Below are 22,303 nucleotides of genomic sequence, written 5' to 3'. Positions count from 1 at the left end.
GGGTTACAATAAAGATAAAACCAGTAAGGCAGGCTGGGACAGATGGATTATTGGTTATTTGTAGAGCGCCAACAGATTCCGCAGCGCTCTACTTGCCCGAGAGCTAACAATCTGAGTGATAGATGGAGACAAAAGGTGGGATATAAGGTTTATTTAGCAAACAAATGTTTTCTGTATAAACAGCGTTCGAGGAGAAGACAAAGAGCCCCTATCTGCCAAAATGTCGTCAAAGAAGAGACCGAGCAGCAGGCTGGAGAGAGTGCGCAGGTTAACACAAATGTGACAGCTGTTAACACATTTCCAGACTTTTTGGATGATGAACCAAAAGATGTTAATGAACCACAAACTGGACTACCTGACTCTTCTGACTCACCTTGTACTGAGCCCCAAACTGAATCCATTAGCCACGCAGACCAGACACCCTGCTCACCTCACAGGTATGAGTCGGTAGGTAATACATTCTGTTGCTTATGTGACTTGGCCAAACTGTATCCACCTAAACTGTAGACTACTATGCAAAGTGCTGAGAATAGATATACAGGAAAATAAGAAAAAAGCCATATATATCTATTTCTGAACAAAGGGGATCCTAGAGAAACTTTTACTATTTGTTTCATGATTGAACAAGCAGTATGTAAATAGTTTCTGTGAGGAACCCAAAGTTTGTGAAAAAAGTAATTTTTTTTTTTTTATTGAATTGCATTTGGCGGTGAGATGGTGGCATGAAATATACCAAAATGGGCCTAGATCAATACCTTGGGTTGTCTAATTAAAAAAAAAATAGTGTGTGTTTTGACAGAAAAATAAAAAACAATGCTCCATGTTTGGCATCACTCCATTTAAACAGAAATAATCTGGTATTTTGGGCAAGTTTTTGTCTGAAAGTCCCGGTAGTGAAGGGGTTAAGTAAATTGAATTTATTAAGCCTTTCGTAAGCATAAAAATGCCAGTTGCCACGTGGAATGCATTTTCAAGATTAATGTATACACCATGGGTAGGCTTGCCAAATGTCCATCACACAATACTGAACAACTAAACACTTGCAAAAAAAGTCATAACATAATTTTTTTCATAAAATCTGATTATCAGAGATGTGTATTCTGCTTAGGACAAACACAAATGTTGTCTGAATTTGTATTGATTCAGTCTTGACACAAACAACCAAATACAACACAAAGCAGCTGATTAGCCATGCCCTTCCTGCCTCTTTTTTTGGCACAGATGTATGGAGGTTCTGTCAATTCATGTGTCCATCGTCCCCTATCCAATCCTGCCATGTTATTAATACTAACTGAAGTTAGGAACAGCTAGTCAGGCACTAAATATTGTATTTTCAAAAAGAGAGAAGAGAAATAAAGATATCTCACACCAGCACTCTTGGTCCAATATGTTTTACTTAGTTTTAAGCAAATGTGAACTATCTTTTACTATCTACTGTGCACAGTTAACACAACTAATACTAAGGCAGGACTTTTGTAACAGGTATATACACCCTATTACCATTCAAAATAAATATTGAAACAGAAAAAGGAAATGATAAAAATAACATTAAATTCTGAGGAAACCACTCGCAAGTAGAGTAACTAACAAATGTGGATAAATAATAAAGTTCATAAGATGCAAAACAGCAAAAATATACTTATCGTTGGCCAACGTTAGTGCTGTATAGTTGCTGTCCTTAAAGTAACAAAGTATCACATGAACCGGTCATCAAAGATTTATCCGCGTGATTTGTAATCCGTCTGTGACTGTTCCTTAGGTGAAAAACAGGATATTCTCTGTAACAAAGTGATCCTGGAGGGAGCTGCGCTCCACAGCCGAAGGCCGGTTGATCCCAGCACACACAAGCCGTGGCGTGTAATGTCAACGTAGCGGTGATTCCTCCCTCTACACTTCGTTACTTGCTTACTTGCTGCTTGACAGGAAATCCTCCCAACGGAAATGTACACTGCTTTGTAACTTGACAGTTGTACAGGCTACTCTGGGCGTTCTCCTCACTGTCGCTCAGATCAAACTGAGCCGTTATAGCCGACGTACGTTTCACCAATTCTTTGGCTTCATCCGGGCAATTGTATGTTTGTATTTGGTGCCGTCCTCATTTAAAGGGATATTGAGTGCCATTACCTCCGGAAACATAGCTGGTGAATATTGGTTCCTATTCACTGGATTTCATTAATAAACATATCTTTAAAATGAAAACTCTTCTGTTTCAATATAATATTTGTAACCATTTACAAACAGCAACATAATAATTGCTGAGTGTCAACCATATTGGTGTGTATTAACATACTACTATTCACTTTATAGTTGACTACTTTGTGCAGAGGCAAATTCACTTACAGTAACAGCGACTTTCAATCAGATGCCACCTCAATTTCTAAATTTAACCTTAGGGCTACATCTTATATTTAAGACCTTTTCAATTCAACTCAAAATAATATACAGTCACAGACATTATTTATATACAATCATAGAAAATGACCTAAATTATTCTCTTCATTCAGACCTTGGGGCGTGAGGGTTCCCAGGTTGAAAATCCACTTACTTTCTCGCTGTAGCAATATTTTGTCTACATCCCCACCGCGAATACCTAAGTGGACCTTATCAATACCTATAAGCCTAAAGCAGTTAGGGGACGAATTATGATATTCTGTAAAATGTCTCGCCACACTTGAAGTTATGACATCTTGTTCTATGTCTCTTACATGTTCAAGTGTGCGATCTCGTAGAGCCCTTGTGGTTTTCCCCACATAATATTGGGGACAGTTGCATTTTGCTAGGTATACTAGGCCCTCCGTTCTACAAGTTATCTTAGAGTGAATCCTATAAATTTTACCTTTCCTATCAGAGAAAAAACGTATTTTTTCTATGTAGTTGCAGGCTTTGCATTTTTTACATGGATAACACCCTGGCTCCATACTCTTCCTGTCCAGCCAATTTCCATCCAATTGTGGCCGAACATAATGACTATGGACCAGGCTGTCACGTAAATTAGGAGCCCTACGTGTAGTCATTAGGGGTTCTGGAGTCAAAATTTCACATAGTTTAGTGTCCGTCATAAGAATATGCCAATATCTTCGCATTATTTTCCTCAAGTCCTCCCAACTTTCATTATATCTTGATATAAATCTTATTGGTCCACTCTGTCTTTTATTAGGTTTTTTAGCTGTAGCATTAAAGATACTCTCTTCCTGTGTTCGCTTATATTGACGTTGATATGCTGTACTTATCATTTTTTTGGGGTACCCCCTGTCTCTAAAACGTTTTGTCAGCTCCTGTGATTCTTTAATAAACTCCTCATCTGTTGTGCAGTTCCTTCGTGCCCTAAAAAACTGTGATACTGGAATGCCTTTTATTTGATGTTTAGGGTGAAAGCTGTCAGCCCTTAACAGGCTATTGGTGGAAGTTATTTTACGATAGACTTTTGTAGTCAGAATACCTTGATAGGCCATTACTGTCACATCCAAGAAATTGATAGTTAGAGTCACAAGTAAGTGTAAATTTCAAATTGAATGTCTCATTGTTCAAAGATTCAACATACGACTTCAATTGTAATTTTGTACCCCGCCACAGGAGGAACACGTTGTCTATGTAGCGAAGCCACATAGAGACGTGCTCACTCACTGTGGCAGAGTCCAAAACATACATATTTTCCCAAAAACCCAGATAGAGGCACGCATATGAGGGCGCAAATTTCGCCCCCATAGCCGTGCCTCGTATCTGCAGGAAATACCTGTCATCATACACAAAGAGGTTATTTGTAAGTGCAAATTCCAATAAGTCACAAACAAAGTTTGTGTGTCTCTGAAAAGCACTCCCCCTTTGCTGCAGAAAGAATCATGTAGCCTGCATTCCCTTTTCATGGGGAATGCTAGAATACAGCGACTCAACATCAATAGTTGCCAAAATTGTATCCTCTTCAATACTAATGCCACTGATCTTTCTTAGAAAGTCAGGGGTGTCCTGGACATAGGTTGTAAGATATTGGACAAATGGTAAATATTGTATTTTACTCATACAAGTTTATTGAATCAAGCCTTAAAGGGACAGTATACACCAATTTTCATTTAATCACATGTAATAGACACTACTCTAAAGAATAGTATGCACAGATACTGATATAAAAATTTAGTATAAAACTTTTTAAACTTAGAAGCTCCCAATTTAGCACTGTTGATTAGATTGGTCTGGAACACCCACTTAAAGGGGTTGAGAGCAGACCCTCCCCATATGAATAGACCCATTATACAAACAGAAGCAATGTGATGTCTGTAGACATCAGTATATATCTAAAATGCTGGGGCTTGGTTAGGAGTCTGAAAATCAGCACAATGTTATTTAGAAATAAGAAAGTGTACATTTTTACAAAAACACCTACAGATGGGCTATATATCATGGATCATCTACAACACATTTATGCAAAGAACAATCTAGTGTACAATTATTATCTATTTGTAAAGAGCCGCCAAATTCCGTAGCGCTGGGTACAATGATAGGGGTACACAATGACAAAGATACAATGTCCCTTTAACCTAGATTAGGGAGGTGTGAGATTAGGGGAAACAGACCTTTACCATGACTAGACCTATTGGAATATGCAATTGTGTGATTTCTGTAACCTAGCCACTGACTCAAATTCAGCCAAGTTGCTGAAATATGGCTTGGAACCGTTTAAATTTAAGCAGCAAAAAAGCTCAAAATCATTGGTGGGAAAGACTTGGCAGTTAATGTGTATCCTTTTTAGTGCAATTACTGATGTACACTACACATAAATATGTATACAGTGGAATAAATTGTTATGAACAAATGCACAAGTAAAAGCAAAAATCAGTATTGTTGCACAAATACACTTCAGAATATTCGCTAGTCACACCCTGTCTCATATTTCCCGCTTTTTACAGACGTTTTTCAAGCACTATTTTGTTTGCTTTTTGTTTCTTTCTATACTTTGTGGGAATGATCCCACTAGAAGAACCGCCTCTGCCCAGGTATTTATTTTATAGGCGGGGCTGGTGCAGGAACTAGTAATTAGGCCACGTGGGTTTAAAGACCTGAAAACTACAGCTCCCAGTGTCACTTGCGACAACATAGGCCTTGAGCTTAGTAATGCTGACCCGAATAGGAGCGTTGTGATTGGCGGTGGCGATGGCCGTTTGGCCAATGAGCATGGAGGGGTATTGTTATAAACTAAAAGGAAGAGAAATGGCGGAGATAGTAAGTGTGGTAAAAAAAAATATTGTGCAATGGTGCGTGCGGTGTCCGAGTCCGGCAAGGTAAAGTGAGCGGCACTGGTGTTATCTAACAGGCTACCTGCTAGATACACGCAGCGATGTCGGCGTATTCGGATACCCTTTACTTTGGGGATAACCTTTTGTGGTTACCAAATACCTGGGTATTTGGGTAGATTGTGCCTGCTACTGTGGGGTTGTGTAGTACCCACCTGTGTGCCTCACATGTGGTAATATAGTGCCTGGTGTTGTGGGGTTGTGTAGTACCCACCTGTGTGCCTCATATGTGGTTATATAGTGCCTGGTGTTGTGGGGTTGTGTAGTACCCACCTGTGTGCCTCATATGTGGTTATATAGTACCTGGTGCTGTGGGGTTGTGTAGTACCCACCTGTGTGCCTCACATGGGGTTATATAGTACCTGTGTGCCTCACATGTGGTTATATAGTACCTGTGTGCCTCACATGTGGTAATATAGTGCCTGGTGTTGTGGGGTTGTGTAGTACCCACCTGTGTGCCTCACATGTGGTTATATAGTGCCTGGGGTTGTGTAGTACCCACCTGTGTGCCTCACATGTGGTTATATAGTGCCTGGTGTTGTGGGGTTGTGTAGTACCCACCTGTGTGCCTCACATGTGGTTATATAGTGCCTGGTGTTGTGGGGTTGTGTAGTACCCACCTGTGTGCCTCACATGTGGTTATATAGTACCTGTGTGCCTCACATGGGGTTATATAGTGCCTGGTGCTGTGGGGTTGTGTAGTACCCACCTGTGTGCCTCACATGTGGTTATATAGTGCCTGGTGTTGTGGGGTTGTGTAGTACCCACCTGTGTGCCTCACATGTGGTAATATAGTGCCTGGTGCTGTGGGGTTGTGTAGTACCCACCTGTGTGCCTCACCTGGGGTTATATAGTACCTGTGTGCCTCACCTGGGGTTATATAGTACCTGTGTGCCTCACCTGGGGTTATATAGTACCTGTGTGCCTCACCTGGGGTTATATAGTACCTGTGTGCCTCACATGTGGTTATATAGTGCCTGGGGTTGTGTAGTACCCACCTGTGTGCCTCACATGTGGTTATATAGTACCTGGTGTTGTGGGGTTGTGTAGTACCCACCTGTGTGCCTCATGTGGTTATATAGTACCTGTGTGCCTCACATGTGGTTACATAGAAGCATAGATATTGACGGCAGATAAGCACCATAGTCTGCCCGACCTTATATAGTGCCTGGTGTTGTGTAGTACCCACCTGTGTGCCTCATATGGGGTTGTGTAGTACCCACCTGTGTGCCTCATATGGGGTTAGGTGGTGCCTGCTGCTGTGGTGGTTACATGGTTAGACAGCTTTAAATGTCTTTGTGTAACCAGAAGAGCCCCTTGAGGACTTGCATGCTGGAGTTCTGGATATCAGAACACAGGCAGCAGATCTGCAAGAGGCATGTTTAATATCTAACCTGCCGTAAAGCTACAGCTGAAGTGTATAAAATACAGGATGATGATTCTCCTCAGTCACTTGTCCTGATTCTCACCCTTTGTCATTTACTTTACTCTATCTGCTTAAAGTTACAATTCTTTATTTGTACATGGATATTTGTTTCTGTCACTCTAATCTGGTGACTCATGTTTTGTCCTACAGAGTGACAGCAGTGATAGTGATGTGGAGCTGATAAGACCCCGTTACGTGAAGCGAAGGAGGATCCTCCCTGCAACACTTCCAGTCACGGTCTCTGTCTACTCAAACAAGGTAGGTGTCATCCCTGTGAGATAGGTGTGTGTGTGTATATAGTAAACGGGATTCGGGCATACTTGCTTAGCTTGTCTGTCTAGCTAGATGTATAAGACTTACTATTAGATGTAACATTGTACATGTTCTACAGGTTAAATGTATCCCCAATGTTACATCCAATAGTAAATCTTTTTAGTTTTTCAAATCTCCCAAAACGGGCGAGAGTAAGGATTTTTTTACATGACAGAGCAAGTGGGAACAGCGTATCGGCAGAGGATATGCCAGGGTTTGCACTTGCTCTTTCACATAGGAAAATCCTTACTCTGCCCTGTTTTGGGACATTTGGGAGATGACAAACACTGCTAAAGGACTTCTGATCATCATGATTGCTAAGAAATGTTGCAGATTTGTCCTCGGTAAGTGAATCTTTAGTCTGACAAGTTCAAGCAATTATACTGTAGTACCGTGTCAGGAATGATGGCGACTAAGATGGCAATTACAGGAACCAATATGGCATCTTTATTTGGTGACAAGCCTTTGCTTAAAGGGACAGTCAACTCCAAAAAATGTTTGTTTAAAAAGTTAATCCCTTTATTACACATTTAATTAGTTTTACACAACCAACATTTTTATATTAATATGCTTTTTTTTTTACCTCTGATTACCTTGTATCTTAGTCATGTGATCAGGGGGCTGTCAGATGCTATTATCTATTGACTTGCATTTTAGCCAGTTAGTGCAGTGTCATCCACAACCCTCAGGCGTTGGCACAACTATCTATATGGCCCACATGAACTAAGTCTCTTGTGAAAAGCTAATAAAAAGCATGTGATAAGAGGAAATTTAGTGGTTTAAAGGTTAATAAAGTGTTTTAATATAACAATGTTAATTGTGCAAAGCAGGGGAATTGGTAGTAAAGGAGTTGTCTGTCTTTAACAATAACAATTCTGGAGTAGATTGTCGTTTGTTTTTAAAAAAAAAAAAAAAAAAATCAACGGAGTAGATTTGCATAATCAACAAATGCAAGATAAGACAATGCAGTAGCACTTAGTCTGTACTTCAAATGAGTTGTAGGTTTTTTGTTTTCTGACAATTTTAAGTGTTCTATTCCCACTCCCCCTGTACCATGTGACAGCCATCAGCCAATCACAAATGCATACATGTACCATGTGACAACCATCAGCCAATCACAAATGCATACTCTTATTCTGTGAATTTTTGCACATGCTCAGTAGGAGCTGGTGACTTAAAGTTTAGATATAAAGACTGTGTGCACATTTTGTTAAATTGGAAAGTCGTTTAAAATTACATGCTCTATCTGAATTGGGAAAGTTTTAATTTTGACTTGTGTCCCTTTAAGCTACTAGCTCTCCTGCTGACTCACTGAACATTTTAGTTAATTTGCTTATGAGCTCATTCTAAAGATCAGTCTTGGAACCTCCGGCATTGGCATTTACCTCTGTTCCCATCACAAGCCTTCTCCTTATGACTTTGGGTTTATAAGTAAGCAAGTAATTACTCTGATTTCATATTACAATTTCTTTAGCTTTATTCCATACTGGCAGTACTTGCCAAACTCTGTTCTGTATATTTGTGCAGTAAACCTCTGCTCTGGAAAAGACCGCATTTAGTATGCTTTATATAAATGGGTGTTCTGATTAGACCTTGCTTCTAGGATTGTGTCTCTTTAGCTATGCATTTATTCTGGTGCTGCTAGTGATTGTTTTCTCCTCTGCAGGTGAACAGCTGCCTTAAACTGCTCCCAAAGGACTCCAGTGAACTGGTTCAGTTGGCAGAGGAGCTGGAGAGGGTTAAAGACTCTGAAGGTGAGTGTAAACTAAATCCCTCCTTACCAATGAGCTGGAAATATAGGGCTCTTGCTGAGCAGAAAGAGGGGAAATGAGTGTAGTTAAATGAAACACACTGCACAAAGGATGTATAAAGTACACGTTTGAATATATTAGTAGTAAATAACAAATACAGAACAAGTCAGTCGTTTAGCAAATTTGCTTTTCCATGGATGGATCTAAATACCACTTTCTTAAAGGGGAAACTGAACCCAAATTTTTTTCTTTCATGATTCAGAGTATGAAATTTTAAGCTTTCTAATTTACTCCTATTAAGTTTTTCTTTGTTCTCTTGCTATCTTTATTTTAAAAGCAGGAATGTAAATCTTAGCAGCTAGCCCATTTTAGGTTCAGCACCATGGATAGCGCTTGCTTATTGGGGGCTTTCATTTACCCACCAATAAGCAAGCATAACCCAGGTTCTCAACCGAAAATGGGCCAGCTCCTATGCATCACATTTCTGCTTTTTAAATAGATGGCAAGAGAACTAAGAAAAATTAATAGGAGTAAATTAGAAAGTTGCTTAAAAGTGCTGCTCTATCTGAATCACAAGAGAAAAAAATTGGGTTAAGTGTCCCTTTAAGAACGCGACAAGGCCTTTGTAATCAAATTTAATGGCTTTTTTTTTTTTTTTTTTTAGGTTTTTGTTTAGGCATCAATCATAAGCTCACAAACACCAAGGAATAAAAAGGCATTAATAAAGGATAATTATAACCATTAAATGTCAAAGCAACATGTAAAGTAAAATTCCTTCAGAGCACTGGTTTACAAACCTGTCCTCGGCACCCCTAACAAGCCAGTTTGTCAGGATATCTGAACTAGAGCACAGGTGAAATCTATTAAACATGGTTATTAACCTGCTCTCATCCAAGTTAACCCTGAAAATCTGGCCTTTTAGAGACCTGAGGACAGGTTTAACAAAAATTGGGATGTCGGTTTTCAAAGGAACCTAAAACCCCAAATTTGTCATCAAGTTTACTGCATTCGCATTGTATTCTTTGTTGTAGCAATTAACTAGGTAGGTAGTTTTGATGGCAGCAGCGTTTCACAATGTATAACATTAAAAAAAAAAAAAAAAAATCATAAAAGAAAACATTAGGGTTTCATATCCCTTTAAACAACTTTCCAATCTTCTATTTTCAAATTGTTGTTCCTATGATATCCTCCGTTGAAAAGCATACCTAGGTATTCTCAGGAGCTGCTGATGGTGCTGCATATATGCCTCATGTTGCTGGCTCACCCAAAGTTCAACTCCCAATAGTGCATTCCTGCTTCAACAAAGGATACCAAGAGAATGAAGCACATTCGATAAAAATAAAATGGGGAAGTTATTTAAAGTTTTTTTTTTTTTTTTTTTTTTTTTTTTGGTCCCATTAACGCTGGGTTTGGTGGTGGTGATTAAAGGTGTAAATCTAAAACCCTTTTCTATCCATAATCTGGTCTAAGGATTTGCTGGATACTTTGAAAACGGTTCTATTGTGTCTCGGATTTTAAAATGTTTGGCAACTGGTGATGCTAGAAAATAAGTCTTCAAGGTTCTTGGTTTTGTCAGTATTTTGAATCCATCCTGATTGTGGATAAATGACAAATGTAGAATTGCAATTTCCCAGTAGGGCATAGCTGCTTCTGAACCTATGTATGTCTTTCAGCAAACAATGGCAAGAGAACAAAGCAAATTTTATAATCGAAGTAAATTGGAAAGTTGTTTTATGCTCTTTGGGTTTCATGACCCTTTAATCAAGTGATGGGAGAATAGAAGGGAAAATAACTAGTCAGACTGAGAACGCCATCCTTGATTTCTTCAGATATTTTTGAAATGGAACACAATGGGTAGAGGCTTTTTGTTTAAATTGGTAAAATGTGGAAAATTTGGTACTAGGATCAACAATTTTTAGTAAATCTGTTAGTTTTATAGAGATCAGATCATTCCATCATAAAAATCTGGAGCCATACAATACAGAAAGGATTCCAAGGAAGAATAGCTTGAGTCGGAATTAGATTGACCATTTATAAAGGACGTAAGACTGGGACATTACTTTAAAGGGACAGTCAACACCAGAATTTTTGTTTAAAAAGATAGATAACCCCTTTATTACCCATAGCATAACTTTTTTTTTTATATTAATACTTTTTTTACCTCTTATCTTGTATCTAAGCCTCTGCAGACTCACCCTTATTTTAGTTCTTTTGACAGACTTGCATTTTAGCCAATTTGTGCTTACTCCTAGGTAACTTCACGTGCATGAGCTCAATGTTATGTATATGGCACACATGAACTAACGTCCGCTAGCTGTGAGAAACTCTCAAAATGCTTTCAGATTAGAGGTGGCCTTCAAGGTCTAAGTTAAAAGCTAAACCTAGGTAGGCTCATATGCTAATTTCTAAGAATACCAAGAGAACAAAGTTAAATTGGAAAGTTGTTTAAAATTACATGCCCTGTTTGAATCATGAGTTTATTTTGGACATGACCTGTTCCTTTAACTGATTGTTAGGGATGGATATCTGAGCATGGGCTGAATCTGCATGTACTAGCTGCAGTGAGTTTTCTATAGCTGGTAGTTTCTATACAACCTTTATCTGAGCAAATAGCCACAAGTCATGGTATGATCAGGGAGAATCAGTCTAAGGCCCATAAATAGTGTAGAACCGCGATTATTCCACCTACTGCAGCTTTTCACATCAATATTGCCCCTATAACAAATTATCTTTGCAGATTTAGAAAATGAAGGCATGTTTGTTCCGCCGGCTGCACAACCGCAGAAGTCTCCGTTGTATGATCTGACAGATTCAGAAGGTGAAGGAGGGGAACCTGAAGCTGCACGTGAGAGGTAAACCTGGTATTGCCCTTTATTTTCACATTATGGATCTGTATTCTGTAACTGGATCTGAGTTCTGTAATGTTTATATCTTGCAGGCTTCGAGATGCTTCTCCTTCACCACCTCCAACGCCACAGACCCCAGTAAGAAAAAGGGGACGAGCGTATAATCAAATAAGGTAAACTGGCCCATGTTTAAACCATGAGAATTGTATCTTGTACTTCCTGTTCTACATACCTGTGCTTGTTCCTCTGCATAAGGCAGGCTAAAGGGTTACTTGTTAATACACAGTGAGGGCTAGATTTATCAAAGCTGAGGCATACAGGGGCACGTATATGCGTCCCTGTACGCCTCAGCTCGCCTGTGGCGGAGCAAAATTAACCGCAGGTAATCACCATTGCATACAAGCGCAGTTTTGTGCTCACGTGCAATCCTGCCCACGCACAGCCAATCACGCGCGGGCAGGAGCTGTCAATCTCCTTTGTCGGACTCGACTGCAGAGATTGAATTTCGCCACCTTAGAGGTGGCGAAGAGGTTAAGGAAACGGCGGTCTGGTGACCGCTGCATGATAAATTACGGCGAGCAAGTTCTTGTGAGAACTTGCAGCCGTAGGGCTTTGGTAAATCTAGCCATAAAGATTAGCAAAACCAAATGTCTTATGCCTTCAGTTTAGCATTTCTTCCGTCAAAAAATCTTTAAACAGGTTAGGACTTATTACCTAATTTACCTATTAACTTATTGTAGAATCGATACATTACAATGTTAGTAAGAACTCTGTTGAATCTAATATATGATTCAACACATCATACAATCCTTTATTATTTCTTCTCTTATGCATCACCTGTCACATCCATTTTAGTAAGGACACTTATGGACCGTAAATGACGCCTACGTTTTGAAACTTAAACAATACAGACAATATATAATCACAATAGACATAAGATTTGATCCAATAGCACTTATGAACACTTGACGTATTGGTAAACAAACATGAGCAATTTTGTACTAGTAAGCTAATATACCAAGACAAATCCATCTAACATCGATGGACTAAAACGGAAGTGACGTCAACAAATAACGCCACTTCCGGTTAGACGCAATTTCCGGTTCAGTCAGATTACCAGTCACTGTTGACAAACAGGAAGTGGGCAGGACTTAACAAGTTTTGGCACCCGAACACACCATTGACTGCAATTGAGGAAATCTATCATCCCCTATATAAGGCTACCAGGTACCTCCAGTTTTTAGTCTTGATAAAGGCCCATTTATGAGGGCCGAAGTGAGTTGACAATTATTGGTAAGCCTATTTCCAATATCCTATAAAGGAATCATAGCTGCTCTGCACTATTATCTTTACAAGACACTGACTTATACGATCCACTATTTAGGATCTATAGACACGAGTTTATCATTTTTGATATACTTTTTTTTTTTTTTTTTTTTTTTTTAATTTACTCCCTTTTTTTTATATATATATATATATATATATATATATATATATATATATATATATATATATATATATATATATATATATATATATATTCACCCCCCCCAACACATTTTTGATAGCTTCAACGTTTATCACTCTGAACCACCCACTTATAAGATTTCTCATACAAGGTGCACCTTATATAGACTCTAATAGAACATGTTATTTATCTGAGACTTTGTCATGTCATAAATTTTATCTACAGTATCTCACAAAAGTGAGTACACCCCTCACTTTTTTGTAAATATTTTATCTTTTCATGTGACAACACTGAAGAAATGACACTTTGCTACAATGTAAAGTAGTGAGTGTACAGCCTGTATAACAGTGTAAATTTGCTGTCCCCTCAAAATAACTCCACACAGCCAATAATGTCTAAACCATTGGCAAAAAAGTGAGTACACCCCTAAGTGGAAATGTCCAAATGGGGCCCAATTAGCCATTTTCCCTCCCTGGTGTCATGTGACTCGTTAGTGTTACAAGGTCTCAGGTGTGAATGGGGAGCAGGTGTTAAATTTGGTGTTATTGCTCACGCTTTCTGGTCACTGGAAGTTCCAACATGGCACCTCATGGCAAAGAACTCTGAGGATCTGAAAAAAAGAATTGTTCTACATAAAGATGGCCTAGGCTATAAGAAGATTGCCAAGATCCTGAAACTGAGCTGCGGCATGGTGGGCAAGACCATACAGCGGTTTCACAGGACAGGTTCCACTCAGAACAGGCCTCACCATGGTCGACCAAAGAAGTTGAGTGCACATGGTCGGCATCACATCCGGAGATTGTCTTTGGGAAATGGACGTATGAGTGCTGCCAGCATTGAAGGGGTGGGGGAGGGTCAGCCTGTCAGTGCTCAGACCATACACTGCATCAAATTGGTCTGCATTGCTATCGTCCCAGAAGGAAGGCTCTTAAGATGACGCACAAGAAAGCCAGCAAACAGTTTGCTGAAGACAAGCATACTAAGGGCATAAACTTTTTTGGTTCAGATGGTGTCAAGCGTGTGTGGTGGCAAACAGGTGAGGAGTACAAAGCCTACAGTCAAGCTTGAGTGCCGCTGTCACTGGGGAGCTACAGTTCATTGAGGGAACCATGAATGCCAACATGTACTGTGACATACTGAAGCAGTGACTGGGCAGCAGGGCAGTATTCCAACATAATGACCCCGAACACACCTCCAAGACGACCACTGCCTTGCTAAAGAAGCTGAGGGTAAAGATGATGGACTGGCCAAGCATGTCTCCATACCTAAACCCTATTGAGTCTGTGGGGCAGCGCAAGGTCTCTAACATTCACAAGCTCCGTGATCTTGTCATGGAGGAGTGTAAGAGGACTCCAGTGGCAACCTGTGAAGCTCTGGTGAACTCCATGCCCAAGAGGGTTAAGGCAGTGCTGGAAAATGGTGGCCACAAAAAATATTGACACTTTGAGCCCAATTTGGACATTTCCACTTGGGGTGTACTCACTTTTGTTGCCAACGGTTTTGTGAGATAATGTTTATTTGTTTTTATCTTTGTAATATTGTGTATACATTTGTTTTTATTCAGTAATTGCGTTACTCACATGGATCCATTATTTTACTATGTTTGATTGTAGTTTAGATTTATTTGCTTGATTTTATATTTTAGAGCAATCTACAATTTAGAGATCTATACTTCAATAAATGTATTCACTCCAGTCACCTTAGCCTTTCACTTGGGTGCTCTTTACATACCTTCCTTTCTCTTGTTCTTAAAGAGGCAGTAACCTAGAAAATGTTAGAACATTATCTTAGCCGAACGTTATTCAATATAATATTGCTGGTGAAATTTGATTTAAAAAAGGGTTTTTCAGACAACCGCTCTTGCTCTGAGTGGGTCTGGTTTTTCCCCTGAGCGCATCTGGGCAGCTGTCTAGTCACAGCCCGGCCCGATCGCGCCATTACACTCAATGCAGCTCGCTCCTGCTCTGTCTGATAGGGACTAGACAGCTGCCCAGATGCGCTCAGGGGGAAAACCCAGACTTGCTCAGTAGAGCAAGAGCGGTGGCCTGAAATGTATTTATATTTTTTTTTATTCAAATTTCACTGGCAATATTATGTTGAATAAAGTTTGGCTAAGATAATGTTATAGAATTCTACAAAATTATTTTCTAGGTTTACTGCCCCTTTAAGGTTTGCTAGGAAAACCATCCGTAAAGAGCTAGGTGCTTTCTCCTATCACTTTATTTTGATTCACTATTTTCTTTTTACTCTTTCCTGAAATTTCTGATCAGAGCGTTCTGTCCAACCTATCAGTGCTGTTTAATTTTTTTTAGGTGGAGTGTAGGGTTCATTGGGGGGGGGGGGGGGGATTTAGTCTTAGGGAGGAGTTTTAAAATTTAATGGGACAGTCGACCACAGAATTTTTGTTGGTTTAAAAGCTAAAACCCAGTTTTGCATAACCAACACTTATATTAATACACTTTTTACCTCTTAACTTGTATCTAAGCATTTTCTGACAGCCCCCTGATCACATGACATTTTATTTATTTTTTATTTTAGCCAATTAGTGCGGTGTCTGCCACAATCGACGTGCGTGATCACAATGTTATCTATATGGTTTACATGAACTAGCTCTCCCCTGTTGTGAAAAGCAAATAAAAAAGCATGTGATAAGAGGCTGCCTTCAAGGGCTTATAAATTATCATATGAGCCTTCCTAGGTTTGCTTTCAACTAAGAATACCAAGAGTACAATGCAAAATTGGTGATAAAGTAAATTGGAAAGTTGTTTAAAAATACATGCCCCATCTGAATCATGAGTTGTGTTTTTTTTTTGTTTTTTATTATTTTGGACTTGACTGTCCCTTTAACCCCTTCATTGCTGTTTACACCTGGTCACAGCTTTGGACAGTCAACACAAGAATGTTTAAGATAGATAATTCCTTAATTACCCATTCCCCAGTTTTGCATAACAGTTATATTAATACAAGTTTTACCTCTGTAATTACCTTGTATCTAAGCCGCCGCAGACTGCCCCCTTATTTCAGTTCTTTTGACAGACATATTTTAGCCAATCAGTGCTCACTCCTCGGTAAATTCACGTGCATGAGCTCAATGTTATCTATATAAAACACATGAATTAACACCCTCTAGTGGTGAAAAACTGTCAAAATGCATTAAGATTAGTGGCATCCTTCAAGGTATAAGAAACTGGCATATGAACCGCCTAGGTTTAGCTTTCAACCAATACCAAGAGAACAAAGCAAAATTGGTGATAAAAGTAAATTGGAAAGTTTGTTTGACATCACATGCCCTATTTAAAAAAAAATAATAATTTAATGTCCCTTAACCTCTTGAGTGCTAGTGACGGCTCTGAGCCATCGCAAATTTTCTCAGTCAGGTGCTAATGACGGCTCAGAGCTGTCACTAGCACTCTTACACTTTGAGGGAGATCTGGGGGCTCCCACCGGCTCCCACCCCGGCGATCGGGCCTGCATAGTGACAGGCATCACCAGGGCTTCACATTACGTGCGGTGACGTCACGCGCAACTTTATTTAACATTAACAATGTTAAATACAGGGAGTGCAGAATTATTAGGCAAGTTGTATTTTTGAGGATTAATTTTATTATTGAACAACAACCATGTTCTCAATGAACCCAAAAAACTCATTAATATCAAAGCTGAATATTTTTGGAAGTAGTTTTTAGTTTGTTTTTAGTTATAGCTATTTTAGGGGGATATCTGTGTGTGCAGGTGACTATTACTGTGCATAATTATTAGGCAACTTAACAAAAAACAAATATATACCCATTTCAATTATTTATTTTTACTAGTGAAACCAATATAACATCTCAACATTCACAAATATACATTTCTGACATTCAAAAACAAATCAGTGACCAATATAGCCACCTTTCTTTGCAAGGACACTCAAAAGCCTGCCATCCATGGATTCTGTTAGTGTTTTGATCTGTTCACCATCAACATTGCGTGCAGCAGCAACCACAGCCTCCCAGACACTGTTCAGAGAGGTGTACTGTTTTCCCTCCTTGTAAATCTCACATTTGATGATGGACCACAGGTTCTCAATGGGGTTCAGATCAGGTGAACAAGGAGGCCATGTCATTAGATTTTCTTCTTTTATACCCTTTCTTGCCAGCCACGCTGTGGAGTACTTGGACGCGTGTGATGGAGCATTGTCCTGCATGAAAATCATGTTTTTCTTGAAGGATGCAGGCTTCTTCCTGTACCACTGCTTGAAGAAGGTGTCTTCCAGAAACTGGCAGTAGGACTGGGAGTTGAACTTGACTCCATCCTCAACCCGAAAAGGCCCCACAAGTTCATCTTTGATACCAGCCCAAACCAGTACTCCACCTCCACCTTGCTGGCGGGAGTCGGACTGGAGCTCTCTGCCCTTTACCAATCCAGCCATGGGCCCATCCATCTGGCCCATCAAGACTCACTCTCATTTCATCAGTCCATAAAACCTTAGAAAAATCAGTCTTGAGATATTTCTTGGCCCAGTCTTGACGTTTCAGCTTGTGTGTCTTGTTCAGTGGTGGTCGTCTTTCAGCCTTTCTTACCTTGGCCATGTCTCTGAGTATTGCACACCTTGTGCTTTTTGGGCACTCCAGTGATGTTGCAGCTCTGAAATATGGCCAAACTGGTGGCAAGTGGCATCTTGGCAGCTGCACGCTTGACTTTTCTCAGTTCATGGGCAGTTATTTTGCGCCTTGGTTTTTCCACACGCTTCTTTCGACCCTGTTGACTATTTTGAATGAAACGCTTGATTGTTCGATCACGCTTCAGAAGCTTTGCAATTTTAAGAGTGTTGCATCCCTCTGCAAGATATCTCACTATTTTTTACTTTTCTGAGCCTGTCAAGTCCTTCTTTTGACCCATTTTGCCAAAGGAAAGGAAGTTGCCTAATAATTATGCACACCTGATATAGGGTGTTGATGTCATTAGACCACACCCCTTCTCATTACAGAGATGCACATCACCTAATATGCTTAATTGGTAGTAGGCTTTCGAGCCTATACAGCTTGGAGTAAGACAACATGCATAAAGAGGATGATGTGGTCAAAATACTCATTTGCCTAATAATTCTGCACACAGTGTATAGGAGCAGGGGTCGTGCTGCTTAAAAGCCTGTATCTCAGGCATCTAAGCAGCTACAGACCCCCAATACCCACCATTGGAAAGGTAATCGTCTTACCTTTCCAACAGTGTAAGTCTTGGGGCTCTGAAATAATAAAAAAAAAAAGTTAAAAAAAGTTTATAAAATAAAAAAAACGTTAAAAAAAAAAACTTAGCACTCAAAGGGTTAAGTTTGGTTGTGGTTTTTTTTTTTTTTTTTTTTTTTTTTTTTTTTTTTTTTTTTTTTTTTTAGTGTTGGGGATTGGGTACCCCTGGAATACCCCCATTTCCAGCAACCAGCATATGTTTGAGCCATTTTTTTTTTTTTTTACCTGTACTAGTGGGTTTTTCTTTAATTGCAGTGTTTGGAAAAAATAAGTTCTTAATTTCTCACTTGGTAAATCTGGTCTTAACAACATAAAACCTAGTTTTTATAAAACTTTTCAATTTACTTAACCATTCTCTTGATATCCTTTTATTGAAGTGGTGAAATGCACTACTGGTAGCTAGCTGAATGCATTGGTATGTCAATGAGGCATATTGTGCAGCTAGCTCCTGAGCCTACCTAGGTATGCTTTTTAATAAAGGATACCAAAGGAACAAAACAAAATAGATCATTTTAACAACTTTCCAGTGTATTTCTATCGGAATCATAAAATAAACACAAGTCCTTAGGGCTTATGCTGATCTATAGATCTGTGGATCAGGTGCTTGTAACATTCCCGTTTTACTTTAGAGATTTGGATGCCCAGCTAAAGGATCTTGGGACAGACCTCTCCCCATCACACAGGTCTGTCACCGAAAATGATTTAATCCTCGTTGGAAGCAGCCCTGCTCCGGAGTTGACCGTAAAAGTGCGGAGGGGAGGAGAGCTCTTTAGGATAAACATTCGGATGGTAAGTCTAATATTACCTATATTCTGCGTCTTATCTCTCGTGTATTCAGTAGGTATAAACCAGTAGCGGGAGATTAGAACTGTGTTCTAGCATTTATTTGGCCTTTAAAGGGACAGTCAACACCAGAATATTTATAGTTTAAAAAGACTTTTCTTTATGCAATTTTTGTAATAGTTGACTTATCAATGCTGTAACATGAAATACCTCAATAAAAAAAAAACTTTGAAGAAAAAAAGATCCCTTTTTTATTACCCATTCCCCTGTTTTGCATAGCCAACAGTTATAATACATTTTACCTCTTACCTTGTATCTAAGCCTCAGCAGACTGTGTCCCTTATTTCAGTTCTTTTGATAGACTTGCATTTTAGCCAATCAGTGCTCCCTCCTCTAACTTCACGTGTGTGACCTAAATTTTATCTATATGAAACACATGAACTAATGCCCTCTAGTGGTGAAAAACTGTCAAAATGCATTTAGATTAGAGGTGACCTTCAAGGTCTAAAATTAGTATATGAAGCTCCTGGTTTAGCTTTCAACTAAGAATACCAAGAGAACAAAGTAAAATTGGTGATAAACTTAGATTGGAAAGTTGTTTAAATTTACATTCCCTATTTGAATCATGAAAGTTGTTTTGTGTTTGTTTTTTGACTGTCCCTTTAAGTGAATATTAGCCTGATAAACTGCAGATATGGTCTATATTAAAAAAATGTGTGGTTCTGATATTGAGGAAAGTTGTTGGGGTGGGTTTTTTTTTTTTTTGTCCATAAAGTAATAAGCATGGACTTGTTTTTACCTTCTCACTTTAAAAGCCTGTTACCTCCTCTACTGAGGCCACGTAGAGACACTTACATAAGCTATTAATGTAACAATCTGTATATAATGTTCATTTAAGTAATTTGGTAACATGGCTTTTAAATAAAGTGCCACTTACAGACTAGAATGTAATATCCCACCACAATCATCTCTGAATGGCTGGAACTAAATGTCTGAACTTTTTTTTTTGCACATGATTTTCATTTCAGAAATGTTACAAATACAATACAAAAAAATACACCCATAGGTCTGATCATACAGATGTTCTAAAAATATGGTTGTGTGGGGATTTTTGCTCCGCCTGTACAGTAGGACTTTATGTCCTTTTCGTGTGTATTCATATTGGAACCCTATTAAAAGGACCCAATACATTTCATGCACCTCCCTCTAATCATGGGTGCTGCCATTTTGGAATTTAGGTTACACTGCAGGTATCTGGAGAGTTGCTGCACATGTGCAAAAATGTCAGCACTTGAACGTAGTGTGAATAGACTTGAACATGGCAGCACCAATAACTAGAGGCCCCCGCATGAATACTATGCATAAAAACAAAATTTATGCTTACCTGATAAATTTCTTTCTTGACACTGAGTCCACGGATCATCAGTAATTACTGTTGGGAATATCACTCCTGGCCAGCAGGAGGAGGCAAAGAGCACCACAGCAAAGCTCAAGTATTGCTTCCCTACCCACAACCCCCAGTCATTCAACCAAAGGGAAAAGAGATAAAGGAAGCAACACAAGGTGCAGAGGTGCCTGAGGTTTATATAACAAAAAACTGTCTGAAAAAAACAAGGTAAGCATTAATTTTGTTTTCTTTTTAATGACAGTGAGTCCACGAATCATCAGTTATTACTGTTGGGAACCAATACCCAAGCTAGAGAATACAGATAAGGGAGGGACAAGACAGATAACCTAAACAGAAGGCACCACTACTTGAAGAACCTTTCTCCCAAAGGAAGCCTCAGCCGAGGCAAACGTATCCAATATATAAAATTTTGAAAGTGTGAAGAGGACCAAGTCGCAGCCTTGCAAATTTGTTCCACAGAAGCTTCATTTTTGAAGGCCCAGGAAGAAGAAACGGCCCTTGTGGAATGAGCCGTGGTTCCCTCAGGAGGCTGCTGTCCAGCAGTTTCATAGGCCAAGCGAATTACACTCTTCAGAAAGAAAGAAGTAGCCGTAGCTTTCTGGCCCTTGTGTTTCAGCGAGGGGGAAAAAAAGACAAAGCAGAAGACTGGCAAAAATCCTTAGTTGCCTGCAAATAGAATTTCAACGCACGCACCACATCTAGGTTGTGCAAACGCTCCTTATGAGAAGGATTAGGACACAAAGAAGAAACAACTATTTTCTGATTAATATTCCTATCCGAAACCACTTTAGGAAGGAAACCTAACTTAGTACGTAGAACTACCTTATCAGAATGAAAAATAAGATAAGGGGAATCGTACTGCAATGCCGAGAGTTCCGAGACTCTCAGAGCAGAAGAAATGGCAACAAACAAAACTTGGTTAAGACTCCAGGGAGGAGTAACAGGTTTAAACACAGGCCTGATTCTGACCAAGGCCTGACAAAAAGATTGCACATCTGCCAGACGCTTATGTAACAAAATAGGCAAAGCAAATATTTGACCCTTCAGAGTACTTGCTGACAAACCTTTCTTCAGACCCTCCTGGAGAAAGACAGAATCCTGACTACTCCACGAGAAACCTTTGGATTCACACCAGTACAGATATTTACACCATATTTTATGGTAAATCTTTCTAGTCACAGGCTTACAAGCCTGGATCAAGGTCTCAATGACAGACTCCGAGAACCCGTGCTTAGATAAAATTAAGCGTTCAATCTCCAAGCAGATAAATCATTTTGGCCATCTGTCATGGCCAAGGAACTCAGAGTTCCTCGGCCATCTGTCATGGCCAAGGAACTCAGAGTTCCTCCCTGGTGGTTGATGTAGGCCACCGAAGTTATGTTGTCTGGCTGAAGCTAATTGAGGCCAGGCCAGTAGAGCATTGAATATCGCCCTCAGCTCTAGGATGTTTATGGGAAGAACCGAGTCCATAGACCCTGCGCCTTCTAAAAGCCCCAGGCTGCTCCCCATCTCAGCAAGCTGGCATCCGTGGCCACAATCACCCAGGTAGGTCTGCGGAAGCAGGTTCCCTGGGAGAGGTGTTTCTGAGACAACCAACACGAAAGAGATTCTCTTGTCGCCTGATCCAGATCTATTCTGAGACATATCTGCATAGTCCCCATTCCATTGCCTGAGCATGCATAACTGCAGGGGTCTGAGATGGAGCCGAGCAAACTGAATGATGTCCATGGCAGCTACCATCAGACCAATTACCCCTGAAAGAAAAAAATAAACATGGCACTTAACTGAATCAGTCTGTC

The 22,303-nt window shown here is 39.6% G+C and overlaps 1 protein-coding gene across 1 annotated transcript in view; it reads left to right on the top strand.

The window, feature by feature from the left end:
• Nucleotides 1–5,075: 5,075 nt before the first annotated feature.
• The window catches only part of NFATC2IP (nuclear factor of activated T cells 2 interacting protein), a 43,744-nt gene continuing 26,516 nt past the window's right edge, over nt 5,076–22,303 (top strand). The window contains exons 1-6 of the mRNA XM_053694295.1: nt 5,076–5,214; nt 6,862–6,969; nt 8,690–8,777; nt 11,512–11,626; nt 11,713–11,793; nt 18,943–19,102. Coding sequence (XP_053550270.1) covers nt 5,146–5,214; nt 6,862–6,969; nt 8,690–8,777; nt 11,512–11,626; nt 11,713–11,793; nt 18,943–19,102 — 621 coding nt within the window. The 5' untranslated portion in view covers nt 5,076–5,145. The remainder of the gene's footprint in view (nt 5,215–6,861; nt 6,970–8,689; nt 8,778–11,511; nt 11,627–11,712; nt 11,794–18,942; nt 19,103–22,303) is intronic.

The sequence above is a fragment of the Bombina bombina genome, chromosome 11 (assembly GCF_027579735.1).
Source record: "Bombina bombina isolate aBomBom1 chromosome 11, aBomBom1.pri, whole genome shotgun sequence".
NCBI lineage: Eukaryota > Metazoa > Chordata > Amphibia > Anura > Bombinatoridae > Bombina > Bombina bombina.
The sequence above is the reverse complement of the archived record's forward strand: the minus strand, read 5'-3'. Positions and strand labels throughout refer to the sequence as shown.